General features: G+C 35.7%; 1 protein-coding gene across 10 annotated transcripts; it reads right to left on the bottom strand.

The window, feature by feature from the left end:
- Window positions 1-3,978: 3,978 nt before the first annotated feature.
- LOC6047714 (troponin I) lies at window positions 3,979-24,476 on the bottom strand. Of its 10 annotated transcripts, XR_005277250.1 has the most exons (9): window positions 18,027-18,177; window positions 15,492-15,683; window positions 15,300-15,423; window positions 12,202-12,302; window positions 8,502-8,545; window positions 8,288-8,429; window positions 5,075-5,110; window positions 4,497-4,580; window positions 3,979-4,336 (listed from the first exon to the last, which is right to left on the bottom strand). XR_005277250.1 is itself a non-coding variant. In XM_038253991.1 (8 exons), the coding sequence occupies exons 2-8, from the start codon at window positions 15,633-15,635 to the stop codon at window positions 4,313-4,315; spliced, it is 615 nt and encodes a 204-aa protein (XP_038109919.1). In that variant the 5' UTR covers window positions 15,636-15,683; window positions 18,027-18,177; the 3' UTR covers window positions 3,979-4,312. The 10 variants fall into 10 exon arrangements, 8 of the variants coding, with proteins under 8 accessions (XP_038109919.1, XP_038109891.1, XP_038109898.1 ...); XM_038253991.1 differs by lacking the exon at window positions 4,497-4,580; XR_005277251.1 differs by lacking the exons at window positions 3,979-4,336; window positions 4,497-4,580; window positions 12,202-12,302 and adding exons at window positions 7,556-7,984; window positions 13,132-13,232 and having other exon boundaries at window positions 5,074-5,110.
- Window positions 24,477-26,360: the final 1,884 nt, after the last annotated feature.

A 26,360-nucleotide genomic window follows, 5' to 3' on the forward strand; every position in this document is an offset into this window, starting at 1 on the left:
TTTTACCATTTTTTTGCATTTTTTGCAATTATTTAATTTTTTTGCAATTTGAGCAATTTTAGCCTATTTTCAATTTTAGTTTACCAATCTATTTTTGATTTTTTCAGCAATTTTAGAATTTTAGCCATTTTAGCAATTTTAAGCAATTTTAGGCAATTTTAAGCAATTTTAAACAATTTTAAGCAATTTTAAACAATTTTAAGCAATTTAGGCCATTTTAAGCAATTTTAAACCATTTTAAGCAATTTTAAGCAATTTGAAGCAATTATAAGCAATTTTAAGCTATTTTAAGCAATTTTATTTGAGTATTTGAATATTTGAATATTTGAATATTTGAATATTTGAATATTTGAATATTTGAATATTTGAATATTTGAATATTTGAATATTTGAATATTTGAATATTTGAATATTTGAATATTTGAATATTTGAATATTGGAATATTTGAATATTTGAATATTTGAATATTTGGTGATTACAGCCTTTTTGCAATTTTAACAATTTCAGCAATTTTTGACAATTTGACGCAATTTTAGTAATTTTTGAAAATTTATCAGTTTAGGCAATTTTAGCAATTTCAGAAAATTTAGCGAATTTGTCAATCTTAGAAATTTTGACAATTTTAGAAATTTTGGCAATTTCAGAAAATTTGTCAATTTTAGCAATTTCAGCAATTATAGCAATTTCATCAATTTTTGACAATTTTAGGAATTTTTAGGAAATTTTATCAGTTTTAGCAATTTTAGCAATCTAGAAATTTTAGAAATTTTAGCAAATTTGGCAATTTTGAGAAATTTTAGCAAATTTGTTAATTTCAGCAATTTTAGCAATTTCAGCCATTTTTGACAATTTTAGTTATTATTTCAATTTTAGTATTTTTTGAAAATTTATCAGTTTTAACAATTTTAGCAAATATTTCAATTTAAGCAATTTTGGGAATTAAAGCAATTTTGACAATTTTAGAAATTTTAGCAAATCTAAAAATTTTGAGAAATTTCAGCAAATTAAGTAAATTTGTCAATTGTAGCAATTTCAGCATTTTTTTAATTTTAGCAATTTTTGACAATTTTATCAATTTTTGAAAATTTATCAGTCTTAGAAATTTTAGCAAATTTTATTAATTTTCGATTATTTTAGCAAATTTTAACTTTTTTTGAAAATTTATCAGTTTAAGCAATTTCAGCCAATTTGTCAATTTAAGAAATTTCAGCAAATTTTGAAATTTTAGAAATTTTAGCAAGTTTAGCAAATATTGCGATTTCAGCATTTTTGCAATTTTAGCAATTTATGTCAATTTGACGCAATTTCTGAAAATTTATCAGTTTATGCAAATTTTGCAATTTTAGCAAATGTGTCTATTTCAGCAATTTTAGCATTTTTGACAATTTAGGAACTTTTATGCAATTTTTGAAAATTTATCAGTTTTAGCAATTTCAGCAAATTCAACAATTTTAGCAATTTTGACAATTTTAGAAATTTCAGCAAATTTGGCAATTTTAGCATTTTTTGCAATTTTAGCAATTTTAGCAATTTCAGCAATTTTTGAAAATTTTAGCAATTTCCGAAAATTTATTAGTTTTAGCAATTTTTGGAATTTCAGCAAATTTAACATTTTTTTAAATTTTAGCAATTTTAGTAAATTTCAGCAATTTTTTTTACAATTTTAAACAATTTTTGAAAATTTATCAGTTAAGGCAGTTTTATCAATTTCAGCAAATTTAGCAAATTTGGCAATTTTAGCAAATTTGGCATGTTCAGCAGTTTTTGCAATTTTAGCAATTTAAAAATTTTATGACAATTTCAGGCAAATTTTGAAATTTTATCATTTTCAACAATTTTAGCAATTTCAGCAAATTTAGAAAATTTGTAAATTTTAGCAATTTTGGAAAAATATCAGTTTTGCAATTTAAACAATTTTATACATTTCAGCAATTTTGGCAATTTTAGAAATTTTGTAAATTTTTGCTTGTTTTTAAAATATTGTAATATTAGCAACTATAGTAATTTTGGCAATTTTAGAATTTTGTGCAACATAAGTTTATTTTTTGCAATTTTTAAATTTTAGCAATTTTAACAATTGTGGAAAATTTTACCATTTATCACCAATTTTATTAATATTAGCAATTTCAGCAATTTTAGCTGTTTTGGAAATATCTGAAATATTAGGAATTTTAGCTATTTCAGTAATTTCAGCATTTTTGGAATTTTTAGCTTTTTTGGAATTTTTTACAATTTTAGCAGTTTTGGCAACTAGGGTAAATTTCGCAATTTTAGCAATTTTAACAATTTCATTTCATTTTGGTGATTTTTGCAACTTTAGCAATATTGGAAATTTTAACAATTTTGGAAATTTAGATTATTTTGTAAATTTTAGTAATTTGGGAAACTATAACAATTTCAGCAATTTTGGAAATTTTAGCAATTTTGGAAATTTTAGAAATGTCTGCAATTTTGGAAGTTTTATCTTTTTTTGAAATTTTAAGCAATTTAAGCAGCTTTAACAATTTTGGAAATGTTAGCAATTTCTGCAATTTTGGAAATTTTGAAAATATAAGCAAGTTTAAAAATTTGAGCATTTTTTTTAAATTTAGGATTTCTGTTAAATTTTGCTAATTTTAGCTAGTTTAGCAACTTTGTCAATTTTAACAATTTTAGATTTTTTTTAATTGATTTCAGCATGCTAAAAATGTTTATCTACGCAGGAGAGTGCATTTAAAATTGTGTTCAGTTTATTGCATTTTTTCTTTGATTTTTTGAAATTTTTGAAATAAACATGTTTTTTTGCTCCCTCATTTTCACCCTATTAAATTTCGCGACATTTTATTATCTTGTGCAAGAGAATGAATGATTTAAATTGATGGACTCTTGACATTTTTGGGCATGAACATGAACAATCCATGAATAACACATTATTTTTGTTTCGAGCCACTCGCTCGAAAACGTAATTCCAAAATTTTTATGGATTTTTTATGGTTTAATAAATTAATTTTATGGCTGAAGTTCACAAAATCATGAATTTGCTTTAAGCTTTCAAAATAAATCATTTTAAAAAACAAGAATCCATAACTTTTTTGCAAGAATACATGAATAAAAATTCACGATTCAATTAATTTGATTCATAAATTCGTGATTTTTTTTCATGTTGTTCTTATCGTCATCGTGAATTTTTATTCATAAAATTATGAACTTTAAAAAATAAATCATTTTAATTAACAAGAATCCATCATTTTTGTTGCAGAATACATGAATAAAAATTCACGATTTTATGAATTTGATCCATGAATTCGTGTTTTTATTTTATTCATAAAATTATGAACTTTGTTCACGACTACCTATTCACATTTCATGAAATCATGATCTTTATTCACGTTTTGGAGTATAATCGGTCATGGCATGACATGAATATTTTTTCACGGCTTCAGGATAAATTATGCCCAAAGTTCCTAGTTTAAAAAAAAATCGTTTAACGCGATACGAAATTTTCGCTATATGAAATAATTTGCACTGCATACGAATTTCAACAGGTACGGTTTATCTGTTAAATTCGCAGCCTTTCCTCTACAACAGAAGAATGTTGACGAACAGAAGCTTCCAGAATCTATGAGGTGATTTTTTTTTAAATGTTGATATTGTGAGAACAGATTTTTTTAAGTAAATACATTTGCAAAATTACACAAAAAATTATAAATATTTTTAAATATGTTAAATTTAATGTTCATGAATGAATGATCTGTAAAATGAAGCGAAACTGGCAACCCTGCAATTTGGCAGCTCCCCCTCAGCAGTACACACGGAAAGAAAAACGCTCCTCGGGTTTACAAATGTTAAAAATATTCGTTTACTCAGAAAAAAATAAAGTTTAAAGTTAACCCTTGCGGTGGTCGAAAGCTGCCGACGTTGCGACGACGAAAACTGAAAAATTTACAGAGAGACTTGCCTTTCGAATCTAACTCTTTCTCGCGATCGTATTGTTTTTCTTTGCATACCCTAACCTGTATTAGTGAGCGTTCATCGTTTTTATTTATTTAAAATCAAGTGTATGTGTACATCTCCACGGAAAGAAAAAACAAAACAAACTGTCAACTGTGTGTGTTCGTGCATTTCGAAGTGCTAGCAAACTATTTTGTTTAAAACTAAATTTAGCCCGGCTACACGCTTAAAAGTAGTTCCTTTTCAAAGTGGTACAAAAAATATTTCCTGTTTCGGCCGCTCGCGGCGCTGCTGCTGCTGTTGTAAGTCGTCATCGTAAACAAGTCCGGTTCGGCGGGGTTCGCTGGATTCCTCTTCCTCCTTCGTGACGTTTCGGGGCGTTTACTTGGTCTCGGGGGAAACCTCCTGCGAAAGTGAGGGGGATTTCGTTTGGTAACCGGGTTTTCAACGGATCAAAACAACGGCGAACATCAAAACAAACAATTAGACGAGGACGACGGCGAAGACAACGACCAGACGTTGGACGAGACAGGTTGCGCTAGCGACGTGTAGTACCGCGACTTACGAAAGATGGCTGTTGGTGAACATTTGTAGGGTTTCCGCCGTCACTGCCTCGCCTCGGGGTTCAGTTCGCGGGCGCCGCTTCCTCCTAGGTTCGAGGGGGTTGACAAGTTTATTCGCTGGGTAAAACATGGCTTTCACAACACGCAGTTAAATTGACACATCAAAACAATCAGGTTTAGTTCACAGAATGATTTTTACTCTTTTTTTTTTTGCTTGGTTGCTTTCCAAAATACACGTTTTGAAAAAAGTAGTTAAAGTACGATAAAATTGAGAGAGAGACTTGCTGAAACAACAGAGTGTTGACACTAGCGTGACGTTTTGATGCGCGCTGCTAGTGACACCTGTGGGGAATTTTCTAAAACAACAAGGAGGGAGGGGGGCTTTTGGGGTCAACGAGGTTAAAAATAAACTGTTTCACGATTTTTTGATTCATCATTTTTTTTTTTTTAGGTTACGTTGACAAAAAGTTTTTTTGCTTCTTTATGGTTTAGATTAAATAAAAACAGACAAATAGTTGGATGTATTTGATGGTGTGGACAGTCGGCCATTTTATGCCTCGGCTTCCGTCTCTTCTTTTACCTTGCTGTCGCCCTTCTTGGACCAGTCGGGCTTCTTCTGCTCGGTTGGTGACGCGAGGGGTGAGACGAAGGAGAGGAAAAATAAGAAAAGAAAAATGCATTATTATTTTGAACACAACAAAGCAAAAAAAAATCACTGTCGAATGAGAAGAAAAATCATTTTCGTTACGAATAAAATGCGAGGGAATGATTGATTTGGCAGTCAAAGTGTCAAATTCGCTGTGTTTCAACCTTGAGGAAGCTCGAGAAGTCGAGATTTGAAACGTCAGCAAATTTGCTACTTTGAACGAAAAAAAGGTTTCAAAGCCGTGCTCACTGATTGCTCTTTTTGTTCTGGAACACCCTACCTGTGTGTGTGTGATTCAATCAAATACTCAAATGGACACAATTGAAGCTAATTTCGTAGAGGTTTTATCTTGCAATTGCATTTGGAAACTCATCAAAAGCGGAAATCGTTGCTTTTTTCAAACAGTTCGATGTTGGAATAAAATCGCATTGGTGGGCCCCTCGAGCGCAGGTCGCGCGCGAGCTGTCAGTTTGACAGCTTCACACAGCTATTTCAAATGACGCATTCTTGAGCCATTTTCAGTCATTTTTGGTCACTCATTTTTCATATTACTCATTTCTGGGTGATTTTTATCCGCGTTTGAGTGACTTTTTAATTACACGGAGAAAAATCTGTTTCCAAAATCGTGAAAAAGCGTTCATGAAATTCGTAAACACAAATAATGTGTTGAAATTTCATGGTAATTTTAGAATTATTTGCAATTTTAGCAATTTTTGAATTCAAAAATTTTACAATTTCAACATTTTTTGCAATTAGCAATTTTTACAATTTAAGCCATTTTTGCAATTTGGTCAGTTTCAGCAATTTCAGCACTTATTTCAATTTTAGCAGTTTTTGCAATTTTAGCAATTTTGGCACTTATAGCACTAATAGCACATTTAGCAATTTTAGCACTTATTTTAGCAGCTTTAGCAATTTTATTAATTTAATGTTTTATTTTGTAATTTTACCATTTTTTTGCATTTTTTGCAATTATTTAATTTTTTTGCAATTTGAGCAATTTTAGCCTATTTTCAATTTTAGTTTACCAATCTATTTTTGATTTTTTCAGCAATTTTAGAATTTTAGCCATTTTAGCAATTTTAAGCAATTTTTAGGCAATTTTAAGCAATTTTAAACAATTTTAAGCAATTTTAAACAATTTTAAGCAATTTAGGCCATTTTAAGCAATTTTAAACCATTTTAAGCAATTTTAAGCAATTTGAAGCAATTATAAGCAATTTTAAGCTATTTTAAGCAATTTTATTTGAGTATTTGAATATTTGAATATTTGAATATTTGAATATTTGAATATTTGAATATTTGAATATTTGAATATTTGAATATTTGAATATTTGAATATTTGAATATTTGAATATTTGAATATTTGAATATTTGAATATTGGAATATTTGAATATTTGAATATTTGAATATTTGAATATTTGAATATTTGAATGTTTGAATATTTGAATATTTGAATATTTGAATATTTGAATATTTGAATATTTGAATATTTGAATATTTGAATATTTGAATATTTGAATATTTGAATATTTGAATATTTGAATATTTGAATATTTGAATATTTGAATATTTGAATATTTGAATATTTGAATATTTGAATATTGGAATATTGGAATATTTGAATATTTGAATATTTGAATATTTGAATATTTGAATGTTTGAATATTTGAATATTTGAATATTTGAATATTTGAACATTTGAATATTTGAATATTTGAATATTTGAATATTTGAATATTTGAATATTTGAATATTTGAATATTTGAATATTTGAATATTTGAATATTTGAATATTTGAATTTTTGAATATTTGAATATTTGAATATTTGAATATTTGAATATTTGAATATTTGAATATTTGAATATTTGAATATTTGAATATTTGAATATTTGAATATTTGAATATTTGAATATTTGAATATTTGAATATTTGAATATTTGAATATTTGAATATTTGAATATTTGAATATTTGAATATTTGAATAATTGAATATTTGAATAATGGAATTTTCGAATTTCAGAATTTTATTTCACAATTTTGGAAACTGATTTTTCTCCGTAAAATTTGGGCTAATGCTGATGAAATTCACCCAAATATGAGTAAAAACAAATAATTTTTGATTAAGGTCAGTTTTAACCAAATCTGAGTGAAAATTACTCAAAAAAAATGAGTTATCTGAAATGATCGTGCAAATTTGACGACCGAGGGGCGCGACACTGCAATTTTTTTTTTCGATCATCGCCAAGTTTGAAAAAAAAAATATGATTAGGAAGAGATAGTGAAGTAAAAAGGTGAGGGTGGGTGACACTGGTTTGCAGATCGATAGGGTGGCTCTTGGAGGAGAATAATTTTCATGCCGGATTGATGAAGAAATAAATAAACCAAAATAAATGGAAAATTTCGATATTACCTAGCGGGATTTTACAACAAAAAGTATACTACTGGCATTTTGAATTGTGGCGGTTTTTCTGAATAACAAAACTCATTTTCTTTTAATGTAAAAAACATCAAATTTGGCTCTGGGGTTTGTTTTTTTTCTCTAAACGACGATTTATTTGCGTGATTTTGGTTTTGCGTAGCTGGTAACAACTGGTTCTAATTTGCAGCAGATAAGGAATTTTACCCTCTCGTACGCCGGTTCACAAATTGTGCTTTGTTTGTGTGGTAAGAGTGTTTGTTTTTTCTTTTGGAAAGTAACATTAAAAGTTGGCAAAATTAATAAATAGACACATATGTTTTCCAGTTAATTTTAAATATACAAAAAATAAAAATTAAAAGAAAAGTGGTTTTGTTGCTCTCTCTACTTCTTCTGCCAGTCAGCCTTCTCCGATTTCTTAGCCTGCGGAGTAAACAGAGAACAGAAGGGGGAAGAGGGTTCGGGAAGAACCGACGGTTAATGGCGTCCGGAACCGATCGCTTGAAAACGCGTCCCCTCTAGCCTTAATCTCGTCAAAAAATCCGGTTGAGACTGGGTCACGTGGGGAGCCAAAAAAAACGCAGTAGGCTTGCCACCAAAAAAAAAAAACTCAAAATGGCCGCCGCGCGATGCGCTGTCAAAAAAATGTGACAGCCGCGCTCTGCACTGCGACAAAACGACGCCAAAAATGCACCTGTCAACGTGACAGTTGCGCGCGCTACGTACCTCCTTGTCTTCCTCTTCCAGGGTGAACTCCTTCTTTTTGACAACCTTGAGCTGGTTGCGGAAGTTGAACTCGGCGGCCTTCTTCTGCAGCTTGGCGAATTTGTTCTCGTACTTGGAGACCTTCTTCAGCGTAGGCTTGACGCTGTGCAGAAAGAGTAAAGGAAGGAAGAGGAGGTTATGCACTGAAAAAGATTCACACTTGAGGAGTACTTACAATTTACCGCGAAGGTCGTTGACCTGGGCGTTGAGGTCGGAAATCTAAGCGTTTCCACGGGCGGGTTCGGGCGAGAGAAAGGAAAGAGATTAGTTTCGGCTCGGCGAGCGGTCGGTAAACAAAACTACTACATTTGTGTTTGTTTTGTTATGGTTGAAAATTACAGGAAAACTAGTTTTGAAATATACAGCGTGTGAGTAGTGGAAGAAAAACAGGGTTCGGAAATGTACATTGTTTTTGTTTTGTTTGTTAACGAGGAATACTAGCTACTGGACACAGCATCCAAAAACAAGGGCGTTACAACTAGGTTTGTTTGTTTTTGCAGGTGCAGACCGTTAGTTTAGTACAGTTGTGAGCTAGTTAACTCTAACTAATAGTAACACGGGGCGTTAGTACTTTCTAAGGCAACGATTAACGTAGTTTGTGTGTGTTTTTGTTTGTGACAGAGAGTTTGTGGCACGTGTTTGTATTGGTGAAAGCTGGCAACAGATTGTAAACAAAGTTCCTAATGTCACGGCAGCTGGAAATCCACATAACCGCGTGGTTTCCCTCTACCGGTGAGAAAGCGAATTACAACATAAAAATAACTTGTGTGTGTTTGTGAGTTTTTGGCTGCGTGTTTTGCACTAACCAACATCGATTTGTTTTCAATTGCAGTGTGTGTAGCGTTGCTGTGTGTTTGTGTGTAAGTAAACAAAACAAATGATAGGAAAAACGAAAAAATACAAAACATCTGCTACAGTTTAACATGATTGAACTTTTTCTTTTGTTTGCTTTGATTGTTTACTCAACGAGAAAAGAGAGACAGAAATAAAATAGACGGCCCGCGCGCGCGGTTCTACGTAAACAACAACAACAGGGAACTGACGTTTGCGACGCGACACTGAACTGATTTCAATCAGGGTTTTCATGGTCTTGGGCTGACGAATCTCGGTTACATTTAACGTTTTTTGCTCATTAATTCCTAAGAGATGGGCACAGTTGTTTTCGTTTTCGCTTCGAAGGGTTTTCTGACTGGGAATTCCGTGAAAAAAATGTTTTTTTTTTGCATTTTCGCTGGTTCAAAAATAGCTTTTTTTGTTTTGTTAGACAAATGTGAACAAAACTCGACAGAATTAAAGAGACAGATAGGAGAAAAGTGAAATAGAGAAAGAGAGAGAGAGAGAGAGAGAGTAATCTTGTGAAGGTACTGCACAGTATGGCACATAAAGTGAACTTAAATTGCTGTTTAAATTTTCAGATGACGTTTCAATTGCCAAATGACGCACAAAAACAATAACAAAAACAAAAAAGAAAAGAGGGTGGGGATTTGTGTGGATGAGACAATGCGCGGACAGGAAGAAGAGAAAAGAGAAGGAAACAGGTTGCGCGTGACTTGCTGTCGGTGAGACGCAGCGTGACAGCTCTTTTTGTTTTGGTTTCGAAATTTTAATGTCAAATAACACATAACAACATTTGGTATGACGGGTCTGAACACTGGTTAGTACACTGTAAAATAAAAGGATGAGAAGTAAATCACAAAACAACGTGCAATACTGGACTATATTTTTTTTTGTTTGCAATTATTGTTTGTTGTTGTGGCACATAATTCATCGGGCTTTCTTTTGGTTTGTTTTTATATCGGGCGATCCAATTGATAAGCGAAACAAAACAAAAAAACGAAAGTTAGCTGTGATAACAGGAACATTTAAAGGGGAAACATATAAAATTTGATGGCAACACTGCGGTAACAATGGTCCGTATGTTTTGACAGCTGCTACGAAAACAGTCAACGGGGGGAACGAAAGTAGACAGATAGTGGGTGAGAGAAAGTAAACAAAAAGGTAAACAAAAGAAGAATAATGCACATCTAGTGAAAATGAGCGAAAAAGAGGCAGATTTTTTTTTTCAAAAACGATTATTTTGTGCCATACTGTCATTTTAAATTTCTACGTTTTTTTTGTTGCAATTCTGTCTTTAAGTTCGAGCTAAAAAATAGGCTTGGATTAGAAAGAGATAGAGAGAAAAACAGGTTCTTCCCATTAACAGTCACCACCGTCAGAAAGAGAAAGAGAGAGAAAAGACACGCACACACACGTGCGGACAAGTAAAATAGATTGGTTTTCGAAAGATTTTGGGCTTTTTTTGTTTTTTGCTAAACTAGAAAAGTGTGTTGTATTTTTTCACCGTTTTCTCCTGTCACTCGTGCGCGTGACATTAGAACCGACATCACAGACAAACAGAAACGTACACGTACATGGGATTGGTCTGTGTGTGCGTGTGTGTGTGTGATTTGTTATTGTTACGGCAATGTTGCCGTCGCCAAGGATTATTGTTTACTTTTTTGAGCGTGTAGTAATTTTGTGTGAAATGCGTACGTTTATTTTTGCGAGTGTGTATGAAATATTTGACAAGAGCTCGGTTTGGGTTCGAATCTGATTGCTGGATGGATTTTTTTTGTTGTTTTTGTGGGTTAGTGATTGAAAAGAGCGAAACGGGGGGAGAGGGAGAGATAGAGAGAGAGAGTGTGGATGACATGCGGTTAGTGCAATAGGTGCAGCTCACAGTAGGCCAAGACAATTAGAGCGAGAGGGAGGCAACGTTTGCGTGGTCTGGCTGTCAAGCTGATCACTCTGCAAACTCTACCCCGGTTGGTGACCCCGTTCCATGGCCTACTCGGAACGAGTAGACCGTCGAACGGATGACAGTTCGCTCGTGCGCGTCTTTCCCGAGTCAAAACAACTATCGACACTGAGAAAAAATCAACTGTACATTCCATACTAGATCAAACCAACAAATTCTACACCACTACTAAGAACGGGATTAGTACTCAAAACGGAATGTTGCATTCATGTGTGTTTTATTTGACATTATTTATAAACGAATCAACCAAGAATGAGCAAGGGGGGGCGTTGGGATGAATTTTCAGTACTCTCAGTGAAAAAAACGAAAACGTTAAAAAGTGGCAAAAATTGAGCGGCGGAAACGATGGTCCGAGGGGTCCAAAGATTTTCCACAGACGAAAAAACCCGTTTCCGCTGCCTTGGGTTCGCGCGTCAGTGTTTGTTTACAAACAAATGACAATAAACAACAAAAATGTTTCCTTCTTCTCCTCTTCCGTGCCCAGTAGTGAGCGACTCCTCGTGGGATGAACTCTTGACAGCTGACGAGGGGTAGTCCACTTGCGTTGCGCGCACCGATTTGTTCTGTACATAAGGATCCGTAAAGTCCCAGGCGTTACGGATGGTGGCGGCGCGCGTTCGTGAATTGACCTACCCCTCGCTGTCAAAATCGCAGATTTTGGCAGTGCTGCCAGATATTAAATAACAAAAAAGTGTGACACGGTAGGGGGTCCACAAAAGTTTGCTCGAGAGTGAGTTTAGTGAAAAAACGAAAACAAAACGGGTGTTTACTATGTGTGTTTTTGTTTTCTGTGGCAACAAATGGAAACAATAACAAAACGACAGAGATGTCAAACTCTCTCGCTTGGCGCGGAGAATTGTCGGAGTGTTTGATACTTTGAATGTTTATCTTTTTTTTTTTTTTGGTATTTCGCAACAGAGAGAAACAGAAAGAGAAATTAAGAGAGTAAAAAAAAACGAACAAAAGTGAAAAACGAACAAGAAAATATATGATTCGAAAACGTAAAATGAGGTAGAAACTAAAAAACGGAAAACGGCGGTCAAATGGTATTATAGGATATTTATATGTTCGGCAGTACCTCCCAATCTCTTTTCCGGACTTCGAATTCCAAATCCCATTTCTGGCCTTCACAAGTATACATACGGTTGAAATATTCTTTAACAATGTCTTTCAACATGTCTGCGAATGGGAAAACGAATGTGCAACACGGTCATTCATTAGGAGCAATAACAACAACAGAAAAAGGAAACTTAGATAAACAAAGTAAAAACAGAAGAGAGTCGAATGGGGGGGTAGAAGTTAAGCTAATCTAGGGTGCGATTTGTAACAACGGTTTTTTGAGGGGGGCGAACGAAACTGACTGATGTTGATATTTTTTTTTAGGTTAAACTGAGAGAAAGAGAGAAAGTTTGTTTTTGTACACGATTTTTTTATAGCAAATGACGATATTGCGGTCTATTTTTTTTTTTTTGATTGAATGAACCATGATTTTGCGATACGAAATGACGAGATTTTTTCGACGATTCTTTCTTTTTGCTGGTGACGAGAGGGGTAACGGTAGCCTCGGTGGCCTCGGAACGGCGCTGGCCAATCTCAAAAAAAAAGTAGTGTAGTTTGGTTGTATTTTGTATTTTTTTGTTTCCTTTAGCTGGGGGTTTTGAGAACAAAAAATAAGGAGAGCGGTTATTTCCACAAAAAAGGCCGAAAAAATAGCAAAACAAAAATCTGCTTGTATTTTTTTTTTTCAGTGTAAATGCCAATTGTGCGCTGTAGTGAGGGTTTGTTTGTTTTTGTTTGCGTTTGTATACTAAGTTGAGAGGAGAGAGTAAAAAAACAAAAACAACGTAAACGTCAAAGTGACAAAATAAAAAAAAAACGGGTTTTATGTTTATCAAAAAAATATAAGGGGGGTAATATTTTAAGTTCTGCGTGTATTTTCAGTGTATTTGTTTGTTGTTTTGGTTGGCAAACTCGATAAATTTTGACATTCCGCTAAAAAGGTCTTTACCTCGAACTGTTTCAATTTTTCCCCTCGCTCTAAATCATACTTGTCACCCTCCAAACCAACCATTCTATTCCAATATTCGCGACAAATAGTCTGTAGCTCGGCTATTGGGTAAAAACACATAACATATATGAGGGTTTGAGTCATTGATCAGTGACAGGTTGCAGTGTTACACACTAAATATAAAAGAGGTGGGAGAAGGGGTTGGAAGAGGGTTTCAGAATTCGCAGTTTAAAAAATGATGTTTGGAATGTATTGGTAGTAGTAGTGGTAGTGGGCGTTGTTGGCTCTCGGAAAGTGCACCACGCTGCCATCTATCGGGCGCTGGGCGAGTTCACTTGACAGTTGAGCGGGGGTTGGTGTCTCGGGTGAGTGTAGTTTACGGTGTAATGGTTGGTGTTCCGACTGCGGAAACGAACGACGGGGGGACCTCCTCTATTGTTTGGCAGTGTGTTTGTGTGTGGGTGTAATCTGAAAGCTGTTTTTGTTTTGTTTGTTTTTCTCTACTTTCGGGTTTACGAAGATAAACACAAACTCGCAGCGATAGGCCGGTGGCGGTACATTAATGAAGCTTTACTTGAGAGATTCAGCATTCAGAGGGGAAGAGACAGAGAGGCGAGAGAGTGAGAGAGACAGTGACTAAAGATGGCGGCAGAGACAGAGAGAGAAAGAGAAGAAAATAATAATAAACAAAAGAAGAGTACTGAAAAACGGCCTTCGTTATTCACGCGTGACAAGCGGCGACGGCGGCGCTGCAAACAAAATGGCGGCGGCAGCGGCGCGGCGAAACACCGTTGTTTTGTTTTGTCTGTGTTTGCTTGGATGTGTTTTTTTGTGTGTGGGTAGTGGCGTAACTCTATTTGTTGTTTTCTCTTCAAGACACGAAGGTGGTCTGAGGCAGAGGCGCGCGCGCGTTCAAAAAGGCGGGTCAATCAAGAGCAAAATCAAAAAGTCAATCCTTGCCTCGAGAGCCTTCCTAGCGACCTCATACTCAGAATCAATCTTTTCGCCTTCCAGGGTACAAATTCTTTTGTGGTATTCTTTGCATATGTGCTTAATGCTCGCTACAAAAAAACCAAAGATTTAGCAATTTTGACAAACGTCCACGTTGAAACGCGTCGAATTATCTACGAAAAAGGGGGCTCGAAATTCCTGGAAACGATCCTGTCACTTTTCAGGGGGAGGGAGGGTTACGGTATTAGGAACAATAACACACGTCACATTCATACATTTAACGATGATTTTTCGTTCAGTGCATTCACCGAACTTTCAAAAAAAAAGTTTTCATTTGAACAATTAAACATGTAAACAAACAGATATACTCAATGTAGCAGAAGAAGAAACATCGAAACGTCAAAGGGAGAGCTCCAAACAGTCAGAACGTAGTTGAGAGAGAGAGAGAGTATGCGACGAGAGAACAATAGGCGTTCTGAGATCGACTCAGAGAGCGATAAAGAGAGAAGTGGCAAACGATCGTTTGCGGTGAGATGCACACAAAAGAAAAGAGAGAGAGCGTAGATTTGAGAGAGAGAAAAAGAGAGAGAGAATTGAGCGGAGAGAACAGATCGACAAATGTTGTTTTGTAGTTGTTGTTGTTGTTTTGGTTGTAGTTGGTTGTTGGGTTTTTGAAGGGCGGTAGCTACCTCGAAGTCTTTCCTCTTCACAACATACTCAAGGTCGAACTTCTCCTCTTCCAGGGCATTAATCCTAGCATGGTAATCGCGGAGGACACGTTTGATCGACTCTGTTGTGGTGGTAGTGATTGTGGTGGTGGTGGTGGTGGGGAAATGGCGTTGGTGACGTGGCAGGGTAATGTAGAAAGTGTGTCATTTATCGAAAAAAAAAATCAGTTTTGAATTGAAATGTGAGTTTTGGTTGTGACGTGAAATGAGCAAAAAATGGGCATCAAATGAGTGTCGCGATTTTTCTCAGTGTGCTGCGCGCGCGCACACTCGCTCGGTAACGCTCGCAGATGACGTTTGATGACGCGTTACGCGCGGAATGAGTAAACTCAAATGGGATTGTTTGGCCCTCTGGCGGAACCCAGAGCAATGAGAATTTAGGATCGCGTGAGAAACAATATCAAGGGAATCAGGGGATCTTTTATCTAAATTTCTAGAATAACAACGTAACGGGGGCTCCATCTAACTGGGCAACATGACAAACGTTACCTTCGTTGGCATCCTCGACGTTCTTCGGCTTGCCGCACCGTTCCTCGATGATGCGCCTACGTTCGGCCGCTTTGCGCTCCTGCTCCTTCTTCAGTTCCTCAGCGGCTTTCTTACGCAACAACAACTGTGTGAGAGTACGAAAACAATGCCGTTACGAATCAGGCGTTACACTTCGCCAACTGTCAAACTTACCCGCAGCTTCTTCTTTCTTTCTGGAGTCATGAAACCCTTCTTGGCCTTCTTGGCCTTGGAGGCCTCCTCCATACGCTTGCGCACCTCAGCGCGCTTGCGCTCGATTTCGGCCTGTTTGGCCTTCTTAGCTTCATCATCAGCCATGGCGGTTGTTGTTGGTAGTGGTGGTGGTGGTGGTGTTAGGAGCTAAGTCTGCGGCGAGAACAATAGAGCGAAGAGAGGGAGACGTTACGGGTTTGCCATGGTAAAAGGTCGCAATGCTGCAGCTGTTGCTTTGATTGGAGATTGGTGACACTCAGAGGCATAACAGTAACGGAGAGGCGTTACGCTTTTGTATATTGTAGATTTCTTCAAAACAACAACACATTTTTGCAATCTTCTTGAATCGATTTGGAGATTTGCACACGTCGAACAAATTGCCGAAAAATTAGAAGTTAGATGATGCCGCTAAACAAAATAAACTCGTAAAGATGCTGAAGAAGCTGAACTTTGACAGTACTTCGATCGCAGATCCGTCAAAATTGTCTTGCCCCTCGGTGTGTGAAGTTTAGCGGAACTCATTTTGCCAAAAAGTTCCGTTTTATGCGAATAAAAACGAAAGAAAGTAGCACATTAGGCAGCGCAAATCGTGCGCAAAGTGTGTCAACTGCGATGGTAATCAAACGGCAAACTTTCGGGACTGCACTATTCAATTAGTATCGCTATAAACTGTCATTTTATGGCAAAGTGACGTTTCTCTGGAGCAAAATTTGTGGCGTACACAGAAAAAAATGATGGTAATATTCATCAAAAAATGGTGACAGATTTTTTGTCAAAAAATGATTTGTTTACCCCAGAAAATTATGAATTTTCATCAGTTTCTGTGTAATTGATGTTTTGAAACGATGAAAATATGTAAGTACCTTTGAACTGATTTAAGGCCCAAGGTTCAACTGCTAGAATTTCCGTAACAAAATCTGGCAAGATTTTTTACATTTTCATAATCAGTGTTGAAAACGTGGCCTGTAGCCATAGTTAAAATTAAGCAACCTGCTAAAGTAAAATTGAAACAGTCGAAAAGTGTCAAATGTTGTTGCCAGTTCTTTTTGTCAGATTCAAAATAAATGCTGATAAAAATAAATTGTTTTTTTTTTTTATGGCAGGAAAATTAACACCTACATGTTTCAATGATTGTTCGAATTTAAAATCTTGATTTTTTAAATTTGACGTTTCGACCAATAATGCAAACCTTCACGAGGGTTCCTTAAAATGGATAGCTTTTGAAAGTAATCAAGTTTGCTTAATGATTCCAATCAATCCTTTTCCACGCTAAAATTTGCCATTTTCGCGAAAATTTTCCACTCCAAGTCGCGCGAGATGACTCACTTCCTTTCCAGGAAACGGTGCGTTTCACCACTACTAGCGCGTTGCTGCGCAACGCACACCCACGCAGGTGGCCTACTTGGACTTAATTTCCCGACGACAGAAAATTAATCTTTTTTCGTAACTTTCACTTTTTTTTTTGCACCACATTCCTCGCCAGGCGAAAACGAAGAAAAACAAGTGGCAGTTTTCCACACGGGAACATGTGTCCGCTTGGGTGAGCGTGTGTGGGTGGGCACAACTGTCATCTGTCGCGCACGCACACACATTTTTTGTTCGTGTGGCAACAGTCGCCGCCGCCGCCATCTAGATTGGCAAATTTTCCGAAAGTCTAAAATTACTTCGTTCGCGGCACACAAACAAACATAAAAAACGGTGGAAGCGATTTTTTTTTTCAGTGTGTGCGTGTGCAAGGGTGCGCGCGCACGCCTGCTGCGCAGACGGATTTTTACACGATTTTCGTCGGAAAACTCTATTTTTACACCGTCGTCGTCGGTTTTTCTCAACTCGAAGAAGCAACACCGGACCGTAAAAAGAGACAGAAATCGAGGCTCGCGCACAGTTTGGTTTTGTCGGGGGTGAGCTATTTTTGAAATTATATCATTCGCAGACACAGACTGTAACACGGTTGGATTGCGTAGCGTAGCGCGTAATGAGAGCGGAATTTTTGCACCACTGAGTCACCACTGATAAGTTCCGCTTTTAGCCGCTAGGTGGCGGTGCGCAATGGCTCTTAACACCATGTTCACTTGCACCTTAAGCGCACAGTAGGCGGCGACGACTGCTGGATTGTTCCTGGAGGCCATCTTGGGCTCCATCACTCGTTGGCGTGACATTGTTACTCGTTTATCCAAGGTTTCGAAACGTCAGAAAAAAAAACATCGCAAAACATCGCACAGTGTGTGATGTAATTCGCACTTTTGTTCCCCATTTTAAGTTTTTCTTCACTGCACTCACACCACAAAATGGCGCTTCCTTTTATGGAAGTAATTCGCACAAAATGGCCGCCAATCGTTTCCTCCGAGCTGTCACTGCGAGTCCCGCTCCAGGAATCCTGAATAAGTTTTCTCCGGTTTTCCAAAGCAAACAGCTGCAACAGCAACAGGATCAAACCCCGCCAGGATCAGTGCACACGGAACTCCCCGGGTTCCACCTCGGTGTCCAGAACCTTACCTCAAAACTACAGAAAAAAAAAGAGTTTGAATCGCACACAAATTCTCGGATCTCGGAAAGAATACTGATCAATCCGAAGAATAAAGGCTGACTATTTTCACTGCAACAATTTCTGGCCCGATCACGGGGGCCCCCGGACCCGGGCCGTGTTGTTGTCGTCGTCGCCGTCCGGGGGACACCCGAACGCGGCCCGAACATCGTCGATCTCGCTCGCCTACGCCGCCAGAGTGAGGCCATCCCACTCACTCGCACACGCACAGGGCGCACAACTACACGGACGATGTGGAGTGGACAGTGGCGTCCGCGCCAATGTCCCAAAAATAGCGCACCGCCGTCGTCGTGTTGATGAATGAAATCATCCGTGATTAAGTCACACACGCGAGCGCGGACTTGGAAACGAGTCGAAGGCGCCTGAGGTGAGAATGACAATGGCGTGTTGGAGTAGTAGGCGATGCATCCTTTTTTTTATTTTTGCGAGGTTGAGGACTTTGGATTTGAATTTGACGGCGACCGAGGGGGACTACCCTAGGGGGGGAAGTGATCGCGCGAGCAAATCGATGCCTCTGTGCTCTCTTATGCTAACTAGATAGGAAAACCAGCAAGCTAAGAACAAGAGAGCACAGAGGCATCGAAATGTCAACATTGGGCAGGTGGTTTTTTGCAAAGAATTGGGTTTGTTCCAGAGCTATTTGAAACCAACAAACATTGGAAAACTGCACTAATTCTTCATACTTTCGTTCCTCCCTAAAAAAAAAATGGAAAAAACAAGGTGCACGTGATTTTGGGATTCTCTAGAGTCCATTGTTTGCTTCCCCAAATTTTGAAATGTGCTGAAAAAATGGAGTTTACAGCAACAAGGATTACTGATCAGTCTGAAAGGAATTACCAGGAATACTGTAATTATGCCAATGATTACTTTTAAATTACTGGAATTACTTGGAACCAGGGCTGTAGAGACGGATACGGCAATGCTAGGGTTGAATTCGAAGTCGCTAAATTTTCGGCATCCGGAGTCAGAATTCAAATTATTTTTATCAAGAAGAGCAGAAAATTGCACAAAAGTTTTTTAGCAGTTCCGTTGTGGAACTACTTGCTTTTCCTGACATTCTCGATTGACGAAATAGCCTTCATTTCCCTACCACAAATAACAGATTCGAATAGAAACGTTTTGTCAAAACAAATGCTGAATATTCTACCTTTCAGCACTGAAATGGATGCTGAAAAAATTAACTGGTTTTGAAAATTGATACTTTTCAACGTTGTTTTGATTTAAACGGTGGAATGACATGGACAATTGACCATTCGAAAAGTGTTTTTCGGAATTTCAAAAAATGAAGTGAAATAATCTTCTTTTTGCAACTTGTTACATAAACTACTATTTTATGTCAATGTCCAACGGAGTAAGCGGGATACACTCAATGTTTACATTTGTTTTTAGGACCTAATAAAAAAGTCTAGAGTTAAAAAAAATAAATAAAAAAGATCTGATCGATTTGGTGTCTTCGGCAGTTGTAGGTATTGCTTAGGACCACTCAGAAAAACATTTGTTAAACTTGTTCGTCGAAGTAATTGTGTTACAAAGTACCATGTTCATTTCAGTCGATTGCATGCATCAAATCGACGTGGTTGTTATTTTTCCAGCGTCATAGTGGTTTTGAGGGGTATTTTTTATGTTTCTAAAGTTTTCGATAAAAATGAAACGTTATTGTTACATTATTGCACAAATCGTGTCAATAAATGAAGTGCTTCCTACATCGCCGAAGATCGAAAGGCACGTTGACGAATAATTTCTGGAAAATCTTGTTAAAACTTTGAAAAAAGTTCAATTTTGCAAATACAGTCCAGACTCGATTATCTGAAGCTTCAACTATCCGAAGTTTCGATTATGTGAAGTTCGATTATCCGAAAGTTTGTATGAGAACAAAAAAAAATCCTTTTTTTTATTTTCTTACTTTTAACGCCAAATTCGACTCCTGCAACCCCATTTTAACCCTCTAATGCCCAATTTTTTTCGATTTTTTTTTTATTTTCCCGTGTTCAGGAGGTTATTTTGGGCAACTTTTGTTCTACGAAAAACTTTACTTCTCTTGTTTTATGTTTTTCTTGTTTAGTATTTTAACTTGCATTTATGTATGTTTTTGGTAGTATTTGGCCTATTCTACCACCTCCTATCATTACATTTTGCCTATCTAATTTTTCATGTTTTTACAGTAACTTTTTCAATTTTTTGCTTGTTTTTCACATTTTCTGCTCTAGAATGGCACCATTATCATTTAAATTGTAAAAAATGCACAGTCTGGGACACTACAAAAATTAAGGCATAGGGTAGGGTAGTCAACTTTCCACGATTTTTGTATGTTTTTCATCAGCATGTTTTAATGAGCTTTTTATTGCATTTTCTTTCTTTTAATGTATTCCAACATTGATCAAAATATGAGATCGATCCGACATCTACAACCAGAGTTATTCAACTGTCTCATTGTAGACGCACTTGGCAGGAACAATAAGACAGCTGGGGAACAATGAGACACCAGGGATGGAATAATCGAAAAAAAAATCAATTTCGCTTGCGAACTTTATTCACCCACGAAAGAGAGAGTAGGCAAATCACGCAAAAGAAAATCGCTCCCGAAATTTTCTAAGAAAATCAATCTGCTGATGATTTTTTGTGAATTTCCTTGTCAGCACCACTTATCAATATTTATTTCACTGCGTTTACACACATTGCCCATCTACAAAATGTGACAGGTAATTTTTCGACTGTGACGTTACACTCGCAAGTGTAGTAGTGAAAAAGATGTTCCACCGAATAATCAAGATGATGATTTTTTAAATTCTTTTTACCGATCTTTCGTGCGCGAGAGAGGAGAGCCATGCTCCCTTCGGATTTTTTCTCTTGATGAACGTCCAGAGATTTTCTTTTGATGATGATTATTCCATCGCTGTGAGACACTCTACAAAAATCAACACTTTTCTAGTAAAACATCATGTTTTTATATTGTTCCATTGCAGATGACTTGCTTTGAACATTTTAAAGAAATTTTGCCAACATGAAATTTTAATTAACAAAAGTTATACTAAAAAGTATTTAAATTTTGTAAAATCCATATATTTTACCAAATAACATTATATTTTTGGTTAAATGAAGTTCAAACTCAATAAATATGCCAAAAATCACTTTAAATTCATGTTTTGAAAGATTTCCATAGATTTTGAAAAGTTTAATGAAGAAAAATCAAAGTGTCTCATTGTTACCCATGGGCCGAAAAGAGTGGGTAACAATGAGACAGTCCTAGATTCTGGGTATATTATAAATTTTGGCAAAACTCAATAATAGGACATTGTACCCAACTCATGCCCCGTGAAATGATGAAAGAAATTTTGAGAAATATTAGTTTTTGTGTTAATAGCAGCCTATGAGCGAAAATTTTTATTTTAAGTCATAATTTACTTTTACACCCCAGAAATAATCTTGTATGAATAACTTTGCAAGGGAGCGTCCATATCCAAAGCCACTATTATAGCAGACGTGTATCTAGTAGACACATCTTTTCCCCAAATATGAGCCTGATTGGTTAAAACTACGACTTGTGAGAGCCATTTTATCATTGTTCCCAGTGTCTCATTGATGACTACTCTACCCTACTTCTTTTCACTTAAAATATAGGAAGAAGAAAAAAAAAATATAGGAAATGTTAATGAAAAAATCACATAACACAAGTCAAACCTCCAACCTCAAAATTTTGAAAGTTTTAGCAATGTAATTAAGCTTATATCTGTAAGCCCATACATCCAATTGAAATGCTGTCAGAGACAAACTTATAAGAATTCGGACGAGCTTTCCGGTAAAAATATTTAAGAGGCTGATAAATCAGTCTGTCATATAGAAATGACCAAAAATTGGCAAAGAAAAACCCATGTTTTTTCAACACTTTTATTTTTAAAACCCGTATCTTCACAAGGACTGTATCTGGACTTAGGACAATAGTCAATATGGAGACTTTTAAGTAAAATTGTCTGGAGGATCGATTCCCACTATAAGGTTTGAAAATTATGAGGCTTAGAACACTATCCAGACTTTTTTTTGATTAGGTCCTATAAACATATGAAAGACAAAAGCTTATAGGACCTTTTCAAAAAAAACTCTAGACTTGTAAAAAAAGATATAGTTTTAATAATTGATTTTTGTATTTTTTGTCACATCTTAGGCTATTTCCTTAAAAATTGTAAACGAAAGAAAATCGTGACATCACCTTTAAAATTGACTTTTGAACTTAAAAGCTAAAAAACCCCATAGATGCGGCGTGTATTTTTCTTTCAGTGTATTTTTTTTTTGATACGATACAACGGCTTCGAGATACACTAATTTTTAAATTACGAAATACAAAAATAAATTAATAACTTACGCCCTTCTCAAATGTAATTTTCGAGTGCAATTGGCTCCATGTACACAAAAATGGCTTATATAAGCCTAGGATGGCATGTCTAAAAAAGTGTCATTGAATTTGGAGAGAGTCGGGTACAAAAGTACCAAAAAAAATCCAGATTTGAGCTGGAATTGCTCGTGATGTCTTTTGAAATATTGCCGTCGATATTTTCCTTTATAGACTAAGCTGATTGTTAAGGAGGTATTAGACTGTGTTAAACACACAAACAAACTCGCAAACAATGTAAAATGTATGCAGGCTGACGTTTCTGCAAACAAACAAAGCAGGCAAACTACCAAAGAGTAAAGTGTTTAGAGTGTTTATTTGTTTGTCAAAGTCTGCTAGCTCCATTATATAAATTTGTGAAAATGATTTTTCGCAACTACTAATGGTCCGATATACAATGTTAAAATATGAAAGATTCGTGAAATTTTCCGATCTTTTCGAAAAAAATATTTTCTAAATTTTTAAACCAAGACAAACATTTTAATTTTTTTTTTGAAATGTTAGTCTCGATTTAAAAGTTTTGAAAATATTGTTTTCGGAAAGGTCGGAATATTTTACGAATGTTTCATATTTTAACATTGTAAACCGAAACATTAATTGCTGAGATATCGACATCGGAAAATGGTGGGTTGTTTGGGTGAGACTTAGAAAACATCAATTTTCCTGTTTTTTAACACTTGCATGGCAATATCTCAGCAACTAAGGGTCGTATCAACAAAGCTCAAAAAAGCAAAATGTAGAGAATTTTCTCAGCTTTTCAAAAAAATTTTTTTTCAAAAGTGGGCAAACATGTGTACTAATTTAAAAAAAATGAAAAACTGCGACTATTTTCAAAAAGTCACCTAAAAATGGATTTTATTTGAAAACGGTGCACTTTATCAAAATTTCACTAGAGTACTTTTTGATTGCAAATTTGATTTTACATCGAAAAATTAAGTTGAAAAAATTTTTGCGACCAATATTTCGAATTTTTGAAAAAAATAATATTGATTTAAAAATTCATAACTCGGTCAAAGATTTTTTGCCCATTCTGGAAATTTCTGAAAAGTTGGCATTTTATGTCCTCTAAAACATATAAAAAAATAGTGTTTTTTGCAAATCAAGTTTTAGTGACAAAAAGTTAAATAAAAAATCACCAAAATTAGTTTTACCGTGTATCATCTTTTTCCAGTGTAGTCCGTATCCATACCTACAACTTTGCCGAAGACTGCCAAATTTGTATGGAAAATTATATGGAGAAAACTAATGATGCAAAATGGCTTCTTTGGACATACCGAAGACACAAAAAAAGTTTCAGTCGGATTAAAAAAAAAATAAAATTCTATAAGAAAGACCGATTTCGTAGAAAATTGCTCAGGTGGATTAAGTTAGTTTTTAAATTATTAAGCTGTTTAACAAGTAGTGAGAAAACAACGAAATTAATTGAATGCTTGAAAAATTCTTGAGATGTAGATTCGGCTAAAATGCAACAGAAATATCGAAATCGATTAGAACTTATCTGAGCTACAGATATGTAAGGTTGCATTTGCAACTTTTGAACTCCCTTGAAGCTGCAGGTGTTCATCATTTCCGAGATAATTTTAAACATTTCCGGATCTCTCAATTGAGTAGGAAATTCATCGTCGTTTTTTTTCCATAAATACCTCGGATGTTTTTTTTTACATCTACACCTGTGATTAAATTTCAGCTTTTCTTGGATCGATCGCAAATTCAGCAATCTTGTAACTCCGTGATTAGGGATAAATTTCAAACTTTTTTTTAAATTGGCAAACAATATTTGATCAGTTCATTCTGCTTCACACTTCCTACGCTCTGATATTATCCAATACACAGTAGTCATAACTAACTCCCACCTGCACGCCTCTGAAACACTTTATTTATCACAAAAAAAAAAGAAAATCTTACTTTTAACCAATTGTACCGACTAGTCGTGCCGAAAGGTTTAATCCGACGACGGTTTATTAGGCAACGCAGCCACGGCAGAGAGGCCTTATTACACTCCAATGCTGCCCCCGAAAGCTGCGAAAAACTAACTCGAGAAATTGAAGAAAATCGAGATCGCCTCAGAAAAAATAAAGATTGTTTATTTAATGCCGTCACAGATACATTCTCAAAAACGGTGGTTGGTTGGACCATTTCTTCGCGTGTGGATTTGGCTAAAAATACGATTTCTCACCGTCAAAATCCGTCCGACCCCAAAAATAAACGGCCAACACAAATATTTTGTACCATCTCTCGCTAATAAATGGGGAGGGAAATTTTCTCAAGTCGAGAAAAGAAATATTTACTAAAGTTGAGAAAAATTAAGAACAGGCGATTGTTTGTGTCAGTTTGAAAAAAGTGAAAAATTTGATTTGAAATTGACAAATTTCAAAGCTTTAAGTAAAATAAGTAAAATAAATTGCCTCAAAAACAATCAAACAAGCAACACGTAGTCGAACCCGAAAACGTTTTCGGTCTCCTCAGTCTAAGTCGAAATCGCAGTCATCCGCCCACGCTCCGATTTGCTCCGAAAATTTATGATCCACAGTGCGTCTCCATGTTCTGTTTTTTTTTCTCCTTTTCTCCGCAATTTCCAACTGGTTGGACTAAATTTTCCCGAGCAAATGTCGGGAAAACTGTTGAAGCGGTGTCGCGCGCGCATTGCTAAATAGTCAATTGACTTTTTGCCTTCGCACAGACACAAATACCATGAAGGTTGTGTTTTTTTCGCTGGTTTGGTACCAATACAAATTCAAATTTGATCTAAAATTAAGATTTTCAATTTTTTTTTCATGCCGCATTCGTGTACATTGTATATTGCTGCGTGAAATTTGTGGTTTTTAATAAATCAAATTTTGCAATGTTGAGTCAGCGAAGGGGTACAATTAAATGGGTTGTGTTTCCCCTGAAGAAAAAAAGAAAGAAAAGCAAGCTAAAATTGTGATGGAATGTCAACTATCGTTTCTGGCAGACATCATCTCACGGGGCGAAGATGACAGGGATTTGGTAGAACGCCAGGCGTCTCCATCAAGTGCATGGGACAAATGAGTGCACGTTCATTCGAAATTAACAATTTTATGTTAGTTTTTTTCTCCCCTTCCTTGACCTCGACCAGAGCCGAGGGACAAAAATTTCAAATATAATTTGTACTAACCTTAGTTTGAAGTCAATATCTCTTAAGGTTTTTTTTTATGAACTTTCCTCTCCCTATAAATAGGTGGAGGGTAAATTATATTGTATTATTATATTTAATTGATTATACAACAACACTATACTGTCCATGATCGCATAAATGTCCCATATGCATTTTCATCACTTTTGAGTTACTGATGCAGTTTGGTTCAAAATCGTGTGCTCCTCTTTCAAAAGAGCCTATAACTCCAGTACTTTGTTCTAGAAATCAGGAGTAAATCCAGTTTTTTCGCGAAAACTTAACACGTAGCCTTATGTGTGGGACAAACTTCAAATGCGTTTTTCTCAGCTTGCTGTTTTTGCATATGGGACATTTATGCGAACATGGGCAGTATATTTTACACCGAATACATCCTACAAAACACATATAAAACTGTAAATAGTAGCGTTTGGTACGGTATGTCCACACATCCTTCCTTCCCTGTTGATTCTGTGAAATGTGGTCCGTTCAAAGAATCCTCTCTGCGGTAAACACAACGTAGTAGGGCTGGCCGTTTTAATTTTTGCAATACATTTTAGGATGTTTTCGGATGTACTGCAATTTTTAATAATGACAAGAAAAGTGCTTGGGGCGTAATCTAATCACAAGACTTTCCAGCATGCTTTTATCGGACTGGCTGCGTTTGTGTTAGATTAGATTAGATTATGAACTTCCCTCTGAAATTGAGAAGAACTCTTCTTAGCCCTGTTTTCAATATTGTAAATGTGAATTCGTGCAGACAAAATT

Source organism: Culex quinquefasciatus, chromosome 1 (assembly GCF_015732765.1).
Source record: "Culex quinquefasciatus strain JHB chromosome 1, VPISU_Cqui_1.0_pri_paternal, whole genome shotgun sequence".
Taxonomy (NCBI): Eukaryota; Metazoa; Arthropoda; class Insecta; order Diptera; family Culicidae; genus Culex; species Culex quinquefasciatus.